This window comes from Leptonychotes weddellii, chromosome 8 (genome assembly GCF_054177405.1).
Source record: "Leptonychotes weddellii isolate Sample4059 chromosome 8, ASM5417740v2, whole genome shotgun sequence".
NCBI lineage: Eukaryota > Metazoa > Chordata > Mammalia > Carnivora > Phocidae > Leptonychotes > Leptonychotes weddellii.
The window spans coordinates 4,417,067-4,433,874 of NC_138376.1; the positions used below are offsets into that span (position 1 = coordinate 4,417,067).

General features: G+C 40.6%; 1 protein-coding gene and 1 long non-coding RNA gene across 4 annotated transcripts in view; one reads left to right on the forward strand and one right to left on the reverse strand.

The window, feature by feature from the left end:
• The window catches only part of LOC115943232 (uncharacterized), an 85,952-nt gene that overhangs the window by 50,926 nt on the left and 18,218 nt on the right, over nt 1-16,808 (reverse strand). The window lies entirely within an intron of this gene.
• Nucleotides 1,346-8,866, forward strand: PRL (prolactin). 2 transcript variants are annotated; one of them, XM_031035502.2, is made up of 5 exons: nt 1,346-1,373; nt 1,725-1,909; nt 3,767-3,874; nt 6,087-6,266; nt 8,491-8,866. In XM_031035502.2, exons 1-5 carry the CDS (start codon nt 1,346-1,348, stop codon nt 8,680-8,682), a joined length of 693 nt encoding a protein of 230 aa, XP_030891362.1. In that variant the 3' UTR covers nt 8,683-8,866. The 2 variants fall into 2 exon arrangements, with proteins under 2 accessions (XP_030891362.1, XP_006740265.1); XM_006740202.2 differs by having other exon boundaries at nt 1,728-1,909.

A 16,808-nucleotide genomic window follows, 5' to 3' on the forward strand; every position in this document is an offset into this window, starting at 1 on the left:
CTATGGAAAAAGCAAATGCCATGGAAAAGAATTATTTTAAAAATCACCTCACCTGTTGATTTGCCAGGAGAGGCATATGGCGACATTGAAGCTAAAGGTCACGGGCTGCTTTAGATGCAAGGACTCAAAAATTAGAGAAAGTCGTCAACAACCCAGTTCTTATTCATTAAAATCATTTCATTTAGGAAATCTCTAAGAGGCGGATGGAACTTTTGAGCCCATGAAAGATTAATTTTTGTCACCTTGGCCCTGGAGGGGTGCTGGGTCGGAGAAATAAAATGATCATAAATTAGTGAAGTCTGTCCACTCATCCTTGAGGAAAGTGCAAATTATTGCCTAGAATTTTGTTTTACTACATCATATTCCAAGGGGTGTGTGTGTGTGTGTGTGTGTGTGTGTGTTCGTCCTTGAAAACCACTATGTTGCTTGCCCAGAATAAAGTCCCTAAGGTCAGGGGTGATTTCTTGTTCATGCCCAACTGTGTTTGTTAAATGATTCATTTCCAAGTCTTCTTTATATCCCTCCTGATTCCTTGTGAAGCAAAATTCCTGCCAGCATCTAATTTGACTAATTACTTCAATATTCTTGACACTGAATCTCTCCAGGCCTCTGTTCTTTAATCTGTAAACTGGGGATGCTAATCTAAATTTACATAAATGTTGAAGTCAAAAGAAATGAACAGATGAAAATACCCATTTTAAAACAAAGTACCATACATACAGGTCATTTAAAAAGGGCAAAACAGAATGTGTAGAAGCAAGAAAAAGATGAGAGCAAACATAACGAGAGCATGACAGGGGATCGAATGTCCTACTTTCTCCTTATTCTATATTTCCTGATAATTTCCTGTGTCGGTTTTGAGACCTTGACTTCACCTGGCAATTCTGAACTGGGGAAAAAAAAAGAATACCCGTCGCTAATATATGAGACACCTAAGTGAAATATAATGCTATATTCAAGACCCTGCAGAGAAACAAAGGCAAATTTTAAAGCAAATGACTTCTGTAGTGCTACGGGTCCTTTCACCCAAAATAGTCTCCAGATCTCACCTTCATCATTTCTCTCATTTCCTTTTGGTCTAATTAATCAAAATCCTTCCTAGAATGTTCATTTCTGGCCAGTATGTCTTCCTGAATATGAATAAGAAATAAAAGACCATTTGATGTTTGAAATTATGGGGGTAATCTCAATGACGGAGATAGATGACTGGCAAAAGGGAAGGGACTGCCTGATTAAATATATTCATGAAGATGTCAAAGGCTTATAAAGCCAATATCTGGGAGAGAAAGCTGTTGGGCTACCAGACCTTCTCTGGCGACGTGTGTTTCTCGAAAGCATCACCACCATGGACAACAAAGGGTGGTCACTGAAAGGTATGTGCAACAACTCACGGATTTGTCGAATTGTCAACATTCTTGAGGGGGGTGGCACTAATTTGAAACTTTAGCTAATAATCTCTGAGCAAGAGGTTTCAGGTTTCCAGAGTTTAGAAGAGCTAACATGCAGGGAGTAACCCGCTTCTCCAACTATGTATCTGTGCAAATAGAATTACATAACTAAATTGACAATGGCGGGAGGTGTTGGTTCTTTCCCACCCTGGCTATCATGGTACCAAATCCTGCGGAGGGTGGGGTGGGGGTGGGGGGAAGAGAAGGCTCCCCTGGCAGAATTACTTTTCATAACCTCCGCTGAACAGATCAGAGTGGCTGGTGTTTCTATTTGAGCAGGGTCGCTCCTGCCCCTGCTGCTGCTGGTGTCGGAACTCCTCCTGGGCCAGAGCGTAGCCTCCCTGCCCATCTGTCCCACCGGGGCTGTCAACTGCCAGGTGTCCCTCCGAGACCTGTTTGACCGCGCGGTCATCCTGTCTCACTACATCCATAACCTCTCCTCGGAGATGTTCAACGAATTTGTAAGTACCGCCCTTCTTGCTTCTTCCCAGAAGGAAGCTTCCCACACTTGAGCCAAGAAAGATGCCGGAGCCAAATCTCAAATAACACACTTTTTAGGTAAAAAAAAAAAAAAAAAAGCCATTGGCTCATAAAATGGGGGGGGGGCAAGAAGAAAGGGACAGTGTCATGAAACCTCAAAGATTCTCAAAGAGTATAATGACTCTTTAAAATTTTCCTTTAATTTGTTTTCTTTAAAAAAAATTTTTCCAGCAAATTTTAAGCGTCTGTATTAGCCAGCTGGGGCTGCCGTAAAGGAATTCCATAGGTTGGGTGGCTTCAACAGAAATGTATTTTTGGACAGATCTGGAGGCTGGAAGTCTGAGATCAGGGCGCCAGCATGGTCAGGTTCTGATAAGGGCACACATCTGCCCATCTTGCCTTTTCCCTGTCCTCATGGTGGTAGAGGGTGGGGGTGGGGGGATTCTCTGGTGTCTCTTCTTGTAAGGACACTAATCCTATTGGATCAGGGCTCCACTCTTATGACCTCATTTAACCTTACTTACCTCCATAAAGGCCCTATCTTCAAATATAATGCACTGGGGGTTAGGACTTCAACATAGGCATTTTGGGAAAACACAACCAATCACTCCATAACAACACCTGGCATAAAGCACTTTTGGGTGGAGCTTGAGTAATTGGAAGCATGCTGAGTTCTTGTCCTTGTGTGTGGAGTACATGTCTCCTGAGGCATTCGTCATCTGGCATCCCAGATATCTAATAAATGAGAATCACACTGCCTGGAATGGAGTTAATTGAAGAAAGTTAAACTAAGCTGAATCCATGTCAGGAAAACAAACAATAATAGCTCTTCTGAAACCCAAAAATGCTATAAATTATTGTTCTAAGATGTCCAGTGTATAGATTTAGAACTAGAATTGAAGGGTTGGTTTAGAATTGGAAACAATATTCTCCTTCTGATTATGGTACTTTGAAAGTTGTACCTTAACTCTTTTAGGTCAACCAGTGTATGAGAGGTTCAATAAATCAAAGGGTCACCATAAGGAATGTGGCTCAATGTTTGTAATAAACACATATTCCATAGTTCTCTGTACTCATTGGTTTTTCTTCCATCCTCCTCTTTTGACTGCCATTCTTGTGTCTTTCACATCTTCCTGGTAATCTCCTTAGATTTTCACAGCTTTTGGTAGAGATTAGCTTTACGTCAATGCCTTAGCTAGTTGTTGTGTGTGTGCGTGTGTATTTTAATTCTGAGTCCACTGATTAATATTTCCTAAAATTTTATACCCTGTTTTTTTGACTTACCATTTTGTAACAATCAACAAAATTGTATTATGCATCTATGATGAACATGGTAAAGTACAGGTGTGTGGATTCAGATGTTAGTCAAAGAAAAGTTATAATTTTATAATGTCTATTAGAGGAGCATATAGGCTTGGACTCCCAGTAAAGAAAATATTAAATGGCAAAATATAGGTATAGGATATTGGTTCAAATACTAAAGAAAGAGGATAGTTAACAAAATATTTAATGTTTCTTTTTTGGGGGTATTAAATGTGTTTGCTTTCCAAGTAGTAACTTGTGGAAAGGGTAAAATTAAACAAGGGAATCATAAAAAAGGGAAGAGGTTGGGATTTGGAAAAGTAAGATTTTAAAAAAGAATGCACTGATAGAGAAAATCAAAATAAAAGGCAGGGAAAGGGTGCCTTTCTCAATTCTTTAGTTTCAGTTTTTCATGTAATTCTCATTTTAAAAAAACAGATTACACATCTATCAAGTGTGTTAATATTCTGGTAATGGGCTCATTTAACCAATGCTCAAACAACTATAACTAATTAAATTTGCTTGCTCGCTTTCAGGATAAAAGGTACGCCCAGGGCCGGGGTTTCATTACCAAGGCCATCAACAGCTGTCACACTTCCTCCCTCTCTACCCCTGAAGACAAGGAGCAAGCCCAGCAAATCCACGTGAGTCTTCTATCCAGGTTTCTCACCAACACCACTGAGGTGCCACCATGAAGTACTGTTAGGTAATGCTAGTTGCATGCACAAAGAAATATGGAGGAAGAACAAGTAATCAGAGAGAAATGACCGCATGTAACTGATGAAGCATCAGTAAAACTAAATGAGGACTAAAGATTGTGGCAGCAAAATAAATCTCTAAGTTGTTCATGCAAACAACATTATTTTAATCAATGCCTTGGACCCAGATTTGCATATATTATACCATGTGAAAGCCTGAACTGAATTGGACTTCCATGGATAAAATAGAAGGTTTGCAAAATTCATGGATAGGTAAGACATGCATGCAACTTTGTATTTATCACGTGATACCCTTGGCTCCTCCACTGGCCGCATTCAACATTACTGAGCACTGTGCCTGGTGAGCCATCTCTTCCAGACTTTGAAGGCTCTCCTTCTGATGCTACTTCTCCTTCTCTGACACCTGCCTCTCTCTTCATTCTTCCCTGACTCCTCCATCACCTGTCACTTCTGAATTATAAGTCTCTCCCCAATTAAGGTCCTGTAAAATATTATGTTTTGTTTCTCATGGCTACATGATTGCTTCTGTTCTGATGACCACAAGGTCTGCATGGGAAGCCCCAATCATTTATCCCTTTTCTTTATCATAATAATCTCTCCTTTCTGATTCCCTGCCACAAGCACTGTCTTAACATGACTTAAAATAAGCATCTTCACATATATCCCCCCATAAATGCAATCTGCTTTCACTTCACAACTTTGTTAATGGGTACCAGCATTCTTTCTGTCTGCTCAGCTCATTAATAGTACTGATAATGATGATGATAAAATGAAGGGAAAGGGTGAAGAAGGATGAGGAAGAGTTAAAATGTATTAAGAGCCACTCCCTGGCCAGACACTTCACCAAGCGATGTACGTGTATTACTGTAGTTAATCCTCACAAAAAAGTCCTAGGACACTAGGCACTGCTATTACACTTGCTGAGATGAGGAAGCTGAAGCTTGCAGAGGCTGTGGAATCTGGAGTCATGATGGGGTGGGAAGCCGTGGGTCTGGGCTTCATCCAATTCCAAGCCCTCATGCTCCAACTAGCCCAACTAGACGGCCATCCGCGGCTTATATCTCCTTCACTTCATATCGCAGGACATGTTTCCATCGCCACATCTGTTGGATTCTTCTCCACTCTTCACTTCCTTTACCCTAGACTAGTTCACAGACCTCAGGAAAGCAAGCCTTTTAAATCAGAGACGAGCAGCTCCTAAGAGTTTCATGTGCGATCCTGACAGTGAGAATATAGGGGGCAAACCTCCCTTGTAAATTCCTCTGATGCTGTTCCTACCACTGTCATGGTGCCATTTTATTCACCTGAACAGCTCAACAGAAGAGACTTCTCTGGTTGCAGCACAGGGACGGGGGCTGGGATAGACTGAGGAGAGCATATTCATGAGTGCCATGCCTTCTTCACTGGCTCTTTGTTCTAATTTCATAAAATAAAAACTACAAATCGTAAGCGAATCCATTAAAGAAGGATTTGACTCATTAATATGAATGTGTCCTTGGATGAACATGATGTGGGCCCTTTGTCATTGGCACTCATGGAATCTGTCTTTCCTGGGTCAGGTACTGAAGGCACATCCTGAGTGCCAACAAAATTCTTTTTGGACAAGCAAAGCTGCCAAATATAAAAAAAAAAAAAAGCTCACTGAGTGGGCGGATGGTAGAACTTCCGAGGAGAACAAAATTTCTCATGCTATAAACTAGAATTCTCATTAGATGAAGTAGTTATTCAAATAAACCAGATTATTTTTTTTATTTTAGCAAAGTTTAGGCCAATAGCTTAAACTTTTTTATTTTTACAACTTTAACCACCTACAAAAAATTGTACATACATATAGGAATAACAAAGAGATCATTTGGGTCAGCCTCTCAGCACGAAAACTCACACGTAAACTAAACCCACTGTGTTATGCTTTCTTTAAATTTTTTTTATTTATTTGAGAGGGAGCACAAACTGGGGGGAGGAGCAGAGGGAGAGGGAGAAGCAGACTCCCCGCTGAGCAGGGAGCCTGATGTGGGGTATAATCCCAGAACCCTAAGATCATGACCTGAGCGGAAGGCAGACGCTTAACCCACTGAGCCACCCAGGTGCCCCCTTTGTTATGCTTTTTTTAATGCAATTATTTTATATGGTCACTTAGCACGAAGACCTTCTGAACCTGATACTCAGAGTGCTGCGCTCCTGGAATGACCCCCTGTATCATCTAGTCACGGAAGTGCGGGGTATGCAAGAAGCCCCAGATTCGATTCTGTCCAGAGCCATAGAGATTGAGGAACAAAACAGAAGACTTCTAGAGGGTATGGAGAAGATAGTTGGCCAGGTGAGCATCCTTCTGACACTTCTTTGTTTTCTTCATTGATGAAAGAGGTAACCTCCATGGTGAGAAGCAAGTTCTGAAATCCCTCCCTTTGCAAGAACAAAATTTAGGCATTTCTTATCCTAGGTTGCTGTTAAATAAAGCAAGATTCTAGTAATTCATACTGGTAGATCCTATTGTAAGTGAATCTTAGGATGTGATAGATGACAGGTGCAGCCTTCCCTACAGAGCACACAAATCCACTAAAGGCTTGCCCCTTCCTGGGGACTGGGGTTTATAATATTTTCAAGGAAAAGAAAACTGGAGAGTGGAATCTGCAAGATAAACATTTTTCTCAAAGTATCCCAGGACACCTGCTACTGAAATTCTGCTCATGTTTTTTCTCTTTTCTCCCCACACCAAAGGATGACAGTGGGAAGGGAGAAAAGAGAAAATCAAAATCAGATGAGATGGTATTTCTTGCCACTACCCCAGCCCCACCTGTGCTGGACATATTTGTCAGAGAGAGAAGAGATTGTCAGAGATTGAAAAGATGAGGTCAGATTTCAGTGGGTCACAAAAGAAGGGAGTGTATCTTTTCTGAAATTCTTTATTTTGTCATTTGCAGAAAGTGGTCTCATCCTAAATTTTATGTTTTCTTTTGGGGGAAGGCTTCCAAAATCAACATTCATAACATTACATCTAATCTCCCCAAATAATGTCATATTTAGATTGAGTTAATATTTACAATATAGATCTCCAATCAGATGGGATAATTTCAGCACGAGTGAAGTAACATCCAAACAGCCTCATGAAGTTCTCAGAAATAATGTGTCATCTAAAGAAAAAGATAGAATTATAATAGTAATAGGATTTTATACTTCCCTTACTCTGTCCAAAGTACATGTTATCATGTGTCCTTTTTGTCACTTTCATGGGAGAAGAATATATCCAACACAGATACAAAGCACATTTCCACTTGAGACATGAAATAAACACCTAGACTTTCAAGTTATTTTCTTCATTTCTGTCAGCTTACTTTCTGAGGTCGCTAATTTGTTCTAGAATACTTCATTTAGTTCTTTTTTTTTTTTACCACTTATTTATTCTTATTATCATTGTCCCTTGTACAGTAAATTTCATCTTAGGGCCCAAGCACCAAAATTAAACATAAAGCAAGGCAACAAATACACACACTACGAACACGCACACTTTAAATTCCAATAGGAAATCCCAAGTTTAAAAAAATATTCTTACTCTGTAGGAGACAGTTCAACAGATCAGGGTCTACAATTATCCCACATTTGTACCCAGCAGCTCTCAAAGCAGCTGATGTGCCTACTTCCCAAGCTGCCTACTCCGTCTCTCAGTTCTCTGGAGATTCCCAGCTTGCAAAGCAGGGGGGCGGGGCAGAGGTCAGGGTACCCCTCCCTCGCATTCCTCAGTGCCCTTTTGTTTTCACTGTCATGCTTCCCAGCCTACCACCCACCCCTCACCACTGAGGGGTCACTGCTAGTACCCCCCCTTTCTCATATGCATGATCCTCGGCATCTCCCACCCCAGAGATTTCAAAACAAAGCCCCTATTGCTCGTAGACATTTGGGGGTTAATGGTCCTGGGTAGATTATGAAAGTCTCCTGACTCTTTCAGCAGATCTTTGTGGTAGATGTCACTAGATGACCTGCATCTTAGACCATCAGGTGCAATCATCATTTCTGAGGTCTTTTATACATACACTACATGGAGAAGAGAATCAGTTTGAAGCAGGAAACAGATAAATGTAATTGTTCTGAGCTATCAGAAGAAATTCGGTACAAAGAACACATCAGAGACAAGATTCAGGACATGAAATAGACTCCTCTAGTATGAGAACTAAGACTAGCTCCTCCATTGTCCCTTGGTCACATTCACATATATATACACATATGGCCCGTAAATACATATACATTTGGCACAACTATATTGCAACTGACTCTCTCTCAATCTCTAGCAACCTTGTGGTTCTCTATTTAGTCCGATGCACACATACTTCATCTGTGATCACCTACGTGTTAGAACGCTTACACCTGAATCCTGCTTCTACTTTTTAGACCATTAACAGATTTCTGATGTACTGGCTCAATAATCCATGCCTCTACCTAGAGAGCTTTACATTCATGCCTCTTGCCCAAATCCTAATTTGACAATTAGAAGGAACAAAGATAAGCAAATACTGACAATACTAAGTCACTGTCTTTTTGGTGATTAGGTTCATCCTGGAGTCAAAGAGAATGAGGTCTACTCCGTATGGTCAGGACTTCCGTCCCTGCAGATGGCTGATGAAGACACTCGCCTTTTTGCTTTTTATAACCTGCTCCACTGCCTACGCAGAGATTCACATAAGATTGACAATTATCTCAAGCTCCTGAAGTGCCGAATCGTCTACGACAGCAACTGCTAAGCGCACATCCGTGCCATCTATTTCTGGGAAGGTTCTTAATGATCCGTCCCATAGCAAGCTCCTCTTAGCTTTATAGCTTTTTAATGCATGCTTGGGTGTAATGGGTCTCATCTTAAAAAATAAAAACTGACTCCTCGGAGATGTCAAAATCAAAAAGGGCAATTTGTCAACGTTTCTCTTCTTCATTTCATAGAAAATCAAAAGAGAATCCATCACTACCATTGAGAAGTTCCTATTAAAATTTGTCACAAATAGCAGAAACTAGCATTACAAGTAAGACCATTAACAGCTTCCTTTAGAATCACTGTAAATTATTATGGGTCACGGTATTAGAATCCAAGAATTAGGTAACTATGCATCATGCCGGTCATGCTACCAAGAAGAGTGAACTCTCAGGATTCTTGATGAGAGTCAGCCACACACTATCAGCTAACTCTCACCATATTCCAATGGACAATGTAAGCACTCTGAGGCTGTGATGCACCCACGTAGCATGAGGTTTACTGAGCCATCTGCAACTCCATAGGCTACTGTCTCGGTCCATTCGGGCTGCTATAACAAACTACCACAGACTTAGAAACAACAGAAATTTCATTCCACAGCATAGCCAGGTGAGGGCCCCCCCTCTTCCAGGTCACAGACTTCCTGCTGTGTCCCTGAGTGTTGGAAGGAGCCAGGGAGCTCTGGGGGGGGGGTCTCTTTCATTAGAGTACTAACCCCATCATGAGGGCTCTACCCTCATAACTTAATCACCTGCCAAAGGCCCCACCTATTAATACTATTGCCTTCCAGTGTTTAGGATTTCAATGTATGAAATTATGACCAGGGCAGATTCAAATATGAAATGGTGTTATCCTTCTGCAGTGACTGTTTTCCACCATGTACCCCTGAACTCATCTTGTTGGCATCATCATGGATGCATCCCATAGGTTCTAGTCACTCTGGGTCTCATAAGTCCATTCAAGTCTCAACTCCATTTCATATTCAGCCTATTAATGTTTTCCTCTGCCTTTTTGTGGCTCATGGGACCTACCAGGGGAAGAAGAGGTGGTCAATTTCTGCAAGGTTTCTTCCCCTCCCGCTTCTGGATCTCCATCTCCCTTTGCTAAGTTAGAACGGGAGACAGGATGAGAAGAGATGGGCAAGTTCTGACATCACTGACTTATGTGGTACTTCCATGGTCTTCTCATCATTAACAGAAGCTAACCTTGAATTCCCTCGAGTGGCAGGTGTCTCCCTTGTGATTTTCCAGGACATTCACAAGTGGGGACACCCCCACTGTCTAGTTTCTTTAGCAGGGGAAATACTCTGGCTTGATTTTTTTTTTTTTAAAGATTTTATTTATTTATTTGAGAGAGAGAGAATGAGAGAGAGCACATGAGAGGGGGGAGGGTCAGAGGGAGAAGCAGGCTCCCCGCCGAGCAGGGAGCCCGATGCGGGACTCAATCCCGGGACTCCAGGATCGTGACCTGAGCCGAAGGCAGTCGCCCAACCGACTGAGCCACTCAGGCGCCCTGATTCTTTATCTACCCCACAGCTGTGCCACCTGCAGTGTTCTCCCCAGCTGCTGCTCCCCTCACCCTGCCTGCACCCTACTGGAGAAAATTGGCTCGGGGTCATCTGTCTACTAGGGAACCCACAGTAAACTCATGCATCATACCCACTCCAAACAACCGAGGAGCCATTATATTGTTTTGCTTTTTATCCCATACTGGGGTCTCCTGACAATCCTCTTCTCTTCCTATTCACATAGACACAGAGTGGATCAGAAGGTTGGATTCATAAACACACATGAATCTGAGGGATGACATGTGGTTTCCCCCTTCTTTTAGAACCAGTGAATAATTATCTCTGTCAGTAATTGTCTTAGAGAGTTGACCTTGCAAACACTCCCTGCTGGGCCACTGAATCATAACACCCTCCTCATATACTTAGTCTTCTGCTGGAGAAAGGTAACTGGATTAGGGTAGCTCAGCTTGTCCAACTGCTGCTAAATAACCCAGGATTAGGGCCCATCTCTGCTAGCTCTCCTTAGAAGGCAGTGGGATTGCCAGGCTGTTTCTGCAGATTTAGGGCTTTGGCAGGAATTCCTAGACAACAGACAATAGGAAATACTCCATCCAACATCCTGAAAGAGAGGAAATAAAAAGTTGGAGCAGGAGGAGGATGAAGAGCGAAGGGTGAGGGGAAGAAGGGGAAATGTGAGTAAAAGACTTGAGTTGTGAAGGATGAGATGATATTAGTGCTGTATTTGGTGAAGACATAAATCTATTGCTTCAATTTTATACCCTAAGAGCAAATATTATCTCGTATTCTCCTTATACTCCACTTTCTTCTTCTCTCTTTTCTGAAATTTTCCTTTGTATTAGAGTATTCTCTGCCCTTACTGATTAACTTGCAATGGCTCTAGAGATGAGCAGAACTTGGCACATCTTCCGATCAGAACTCAAGTCAATTTCCCTCCGCCGTGTGAAGAAGCCTTTCCCAACATACAGGAGCATGTCTAATGAAACCAATCTCTTCCAAGGCCAATATTTTCTTTGTTTGAGTCCTGCTTCTGTCTCTAGCTGTGATGACCCAAACCTTTCAGGACACAACAGAATAGCCTACCCCAAACCAATATTGAACCTCTCTTTTCTCCTGTATGCATATAAAATGTCAGCTTTCTCATATTTTAGTTTTCTTTTAAAAGGCAGGGGACTATGAGAAAAACCTGTATGTACTTCCTTTCTCAGTCATTTTTTTTTTGCTGAAAACATCTAATTCTATTGTGCTACCCGCTTAACTTCCTTTTCTTCAGTTTCTCGGTATTTCCAACAGAGAGGATGGTATTTAGAAGTGGTGAAATTTGGCAATAAATGGACAATGCAATTGTAAGAAACATAAGTTCACCACTAGCCCACAGATTTCTTCATGTATTCTTCTCTTATAAAGTTTATTCCCAGTACAAATTCAAGATTTCAGATAAATAACTGAGGTGGTGATATTAAAAGGCTTCTCTCAGCTTGACCATGACATATAAACTGAATACTGTAGTTTTCAGACAAGATTGAGCAGAGCCATGGGTGTTCTGTAGAGTCAGCAAGGGGCAGATGGAAAGGGGATATTTGGGAAGAATATAACAATCACCCTCCTGCCAACTAGAGTGAGTCTATTTTTTTTCTTCTTTTACAGATTTGCATGTAAGATTACATTTGAGGAAATAGGCCTTGCTATAGGAAGAACAATACCAGTGGTTACAAAACAGAAACAAACAAACAAAAATCCTTGAAATGTACTGATCTGAGAGATGAGTCAATCACATGTCCTGAGCACTATAAGGACTAAAAGAGGTTTAAAAAATCTCTATCACCCAGAAGTTTGCTCTCAAGTTGTGGAGAGAGTGACATCAACATGCAAATTACTATACTATATGGTAGAGAAGTCAGTACAGCAAGTGATGTTAACCAAAGTACTGCAGTGAATTAAAGGAAAGTGGGAAGACGTCTGGATGAAAGAACAAGAGAGTTTTCCGGACTGATGGTTTCATCATGGAGTTCTGAAGGTTTGATGGGATACTGATAGGCACAAATAGGAAGATGGCATATCTGTCAATTCATTTAAAATCATTTCATGATGTCATTATCTCCTGCATTCTGAGCTGTTAATACAAAAGGAACTGAGCTTTTAATTTGTAAAGCATTATAAGGTCTCAGTAAATAATCAAGTTTGATCACAACACAAGAAATGTTCACTTTTTTAACAGACACTTTTTAATAGTTCTCATTATTATGCTCACATGATATGCTATACACATTACTGCAGGGTATCAAGGGGAAAGCATTCAGGGATCACTTATGCACTGTGGAGGATCATATACGTCAATTTGGAAAGTTTGTACTTATTCTACAAGGCAACAGGAAACCAGGAAATTTTAGTTCCAGAGAGCAGTATGTCCAGAATGGGAAAATAGAAACACTTACCTGGTTTGGAGGGTTGTGGGAGTATGGGACTGGCAGAGCAAAGAAGCAGGTCCAGAAACAAGTTGGAATAGTATTATGACACTCTAAAAGAAAATCAAAGAGGGCTCTGCCAAGCGAAAAGAAGCAAAACACATGAGAGGTGTAGCTACAGAAATAGGGTTTGACTATACTGAAGAAATTAGGGAGACGTTAAGAATCAAAAAGGCATCTGAGCACATGAGACTGGATGAGTAAATAAAGGATGGGAAAGTCAGAGAGAAGAGAGGAGATCAATTAAAGTTTTGTCCAAACGCATCTGAACTTAATTTTCCTGTATTTCATCGACTTTGTACCAGAAACCATCAAAAATTGTAGGTTACTTTAGCAAATCACAGAAATGAGTACACTCAAGAGCCATGGCTAGACTACATCAAATACCAGAACCAAAGTATTTATACCACCCAGTAATAATGAGTGCTAAGTCACTGCTCTCTCTCAACACTAACATAAGACATACATTGTAAAGCACAGTGGATAAGTAAGAATAAAATGAAAACAATCCATTTCTTTACAGAGCCAGCCCTACACAAAACCTAAACAAATGTCATGACCACCTCCCCAAAATTAGTCCACTCTCTCCAAGAGTTTTTCATTCTTTTCTTTTGAATCCACTCCTGTTTTCTATCCCTTCATTGTCTTACTCCCAGCAGATGGTCAGTTAATCATGAATCAAATAATTAAAAAGTGCCCACTCCTAAGATAATATTCATATTTAAAGACTCTTAAAACCAAAAAGCCTGTAATCCCCTGAAAATATAACTCTAATAGTGAGTTGACTGCTCCCCAGCATCTTTCCAAAATGCCCAGGAGGCATCCAGACATGACTCTGCCACCCAGAAAGCTTCTGCAATTACTATAATCTATTTGGACAGAGAAGATAGGAAAGAAAAATGGAGCAATGAACAGCATTTAGAAATCAATGCATGAATAAATGGAAAAGATAACATAGGTTTTAAAACAGGTCCACACTTGCATGCCATACCAACATGACAGGAGCCAGGCAAGCCTCAGTGATGGCTCTATATGAATTAGCTACAAGAAGTCTTACTCAACTCAACTGTTCAATCATGATTCCTTGATTCTAACACTCAGAGTCACTCGTCCCACTTAATTGCACTCACGAAAAGGGAATATGCTTATTGCATATTTGAAAGTTGCTAAGAGAGTAAATCATAAGAGTTCTCACCACACACACAAAAATTTCTGTAACTATGTATGATGAAGGCTACTAACTAGACCTATTATGGTGATCACTTCATAATACATACAGATATTGAATCATTATGCTGTACACCTGAAGCTAATATAATTGTCACATGTCAATTATACCTCCATAAAAAATAAAGTTTTTAAAGGAATAGACATATTTTGAATAAAGAAATTCTTTTCTTTTTTAAATGTTGTATTCTAACTAGCATATTGGATCTCAAACCTCAATCTCCAAATGTAGTTTATGTTTACGCAGAGAAAAAGAAAAGTGTCCTCACCTTGCAACATTAACTGCAGAACAGTTTAGCTACAATAGCTAATAAAAACCACTAATTCCTAAAAGTTGTAAGTCAGTCCCATACTCTGCTATTGGTCATTTAACGAACATTTGATGAATTCCCACATTACTCAGGCACTGTGGTAGGTGTCTGGTTCATATCACTGAGCAAAGCAGGCAGACACTTTCCCTCATGGAACTGACATTCTGTCTGAGGGAAGACACAATAGACATGAATATGAGTGCATTATAGTATGTTAGCAGGTGACCTATGCTATGGACAAAGAAATAGCAAAGCAGGGTAAGGAACTTAGGAAGTACAGGTGAAGAAAGAGAAGTGATTTTTAAAGACAGGTGAGAACCACTAGGAAGAGCAAAAGCTGACTTTCCTGTGAAATCATGCAAACGAAATGTTCTCTCATACCCCAGATCCAAGTTCTGTCCTGGGTGGTCAGATTTCCTTCTCTCCTGCATGACTTCAAAAATGTTTCTTTCCCTGAGGCTCTAAGCCTGATGTGTAATCTTCAAACTCATGCAAACATGAGTATTTTACACATTCTGCCTTTCTTTATTCAAACTGAAAGATTTGAGGGTAAACTCCCCCAGATTGAGTACATTTTCATGCAGCCAATTTAAAAAATTTTCTGTTTCCTGAATCACTAACCTCCAAACCATTTTCACTACACAGTCAACACCCTATCAGGGCCCCAAATTATATAATTTTAAAATTTTCTGCATCTATTCTATTCTAATATATTATGGCATTTAAAAATAGGCATAAAATATAAATTAAAGGACAATGAGATAAAAATAAATAGAAATGCTGATATTTTCTTCCCAAAGCGATGAGGACACTCACTTTTAAGACCACAGGACTAATAGAGTCTGTATGCACACATGTAATTATACTACAGTTTAACCACCATAATAAAATAATTCTTTTACATGCAATTTAAATCAAAGCACTCAGAGTGCCACAAGGGGCTGAGAATAACATTACATGTGAATATCTCTCTTCTTATGCATATATAAAATTTTGTAAGCTCAATTAAGTAATCACCATTAGCCCCTTTTATTATTCCATCAATTCATCCAGTGCTAAATAATAATCCAAATTTTACAATACAATTCTTTTCTATAAGGATCTAAATCTCAAGGGATGCCAAAAGCAGAGCAATGGCCTACAAAAAAAACAAAACATAGTATGTTTATCATTACACCTACCTACCTGTATAGAGAAGTAATGAAGAAATACAAGACTTAAAATTGGATGAAACAGAAAGCGTACTCACTCAGAGATGGTTGTGCAATTCATCTAGAATATTTACTCAACTTCCTACAGCTTCCAAAGAAAGAGGGCTCCACTTCCATTTCCTTCTGCCTGCTATGAAGTTTTCCATTCTTCTCCATAACTGCCTTCATTAAAAAGTCTCCCCTAAGACATAAAACTATAAAACACAACCTGGATTTCTGAACAAGACAAGATAGCATAGATCCATTTGTGCCCACTCTTTGTCCTGGAAATAACAAGAGGTCACTAAAGGAGATTTCAAATAGTTGGTAAGAAGACAGGGAACTGGTTTGGGACCTGAATACTGGAGGAGCAACATACCAGCACCAAATGAAGAAGGTGACCCATGCTCAGCATTTCCTGACCCCCAACCAGCATCAGAAGACAGCTGGGGGAGGGCCATTCCTCCCCCAGATGGAACCCAAATGAATACCAGGTGAGCTATGCCAGAGCAGCAAGGGGGATAGATTGGAAGAAACACTCTCCTTCTGGCGGAGACTCTGAGGCTACCACACAGCACAAGCAAGAGACACCACACAAGCAGTCTGATTGTGGAAGTCTCTTTGTCCCCATGGTCTTGCAACTCTCCTCCAGAGGGCACCTGTATAGGAATTCCACCACAAGAAGCAGCCCAGCCTGGGAACACTCTCTGTCCCTGTCAGAGGAAAAGATCCTGTCAGACAAGCACCTGGCCAGAGTAGCCTCTGCAAGCCTGAAACTCCTCTCCACACTGGGGACACCAGAGTAGGTGGGGAGGACCACCAGAAGAGACCTAAGCACACAGGCAGCAGGGCCTTTGTCTCTAAAAGTCTAAAATGTCCATCCTCTGTCCAGAGACATTGGAGCATCTGGGAGGCCCTTTATGTGGATCATGCCATAGTAAGTTCTGACTCAGGAAGCCTTTTTATTCCCAGATGCCCTGTGGGGTTTTTCTTGTCTTACTTCAAGACAACCAATGGTCCAGACTGGGGGAACCCATTTTGCTTCCTCAGACAGCACCATTTGGGGCCAGTGGGAGCCCAAGAAGCATCAGATAAGTCAAACAGACTAAAATAATATGATAAAGACTTCGAAATTTAAATTCAGTGGAAACACAGACCACAAAGTAGACCTGGAACTGCATGCTAAATATAAACAGGTTCACTTTCTGTTAAAATAAATGATTGTAAAAAGATCTTAAAGTCCTCTAACATAAGATAAAAATGTATACAATGGAATATTATGCAGCCATCAAAAGGAATGAGATCTTGCCATTTGCAACGACGTGGATGGAACTGGAGGGTATTATATTGAGCGAAATAAGTCAAACAGAGAAAGACATGTATCATATGACCTCACTGATATGAGG

Bases quoted from the DNA above. Each gene is read 5' to 3' on its own strand.
- PRL (XM_031035502.2), top strand. From the start codon at position 1,346: ATGGACAACAAAGGGTGGTCACTGAAAG. The intron at 1,910-3,766 runs GTAAGTACCGCC...GCTCGCTTTCAG, and splicing joins CGGAGATGTTCAACGAATTT to GATAAAAGGTACGCCCAGGG. The intron at 6,267-8,490 runs GTGAGCATCCTT...TTTGGTGATTAG, and splicing joins TGGAGAAGATAGTTGGCCAG to GTTCATCCTGGAGTCAAAGA.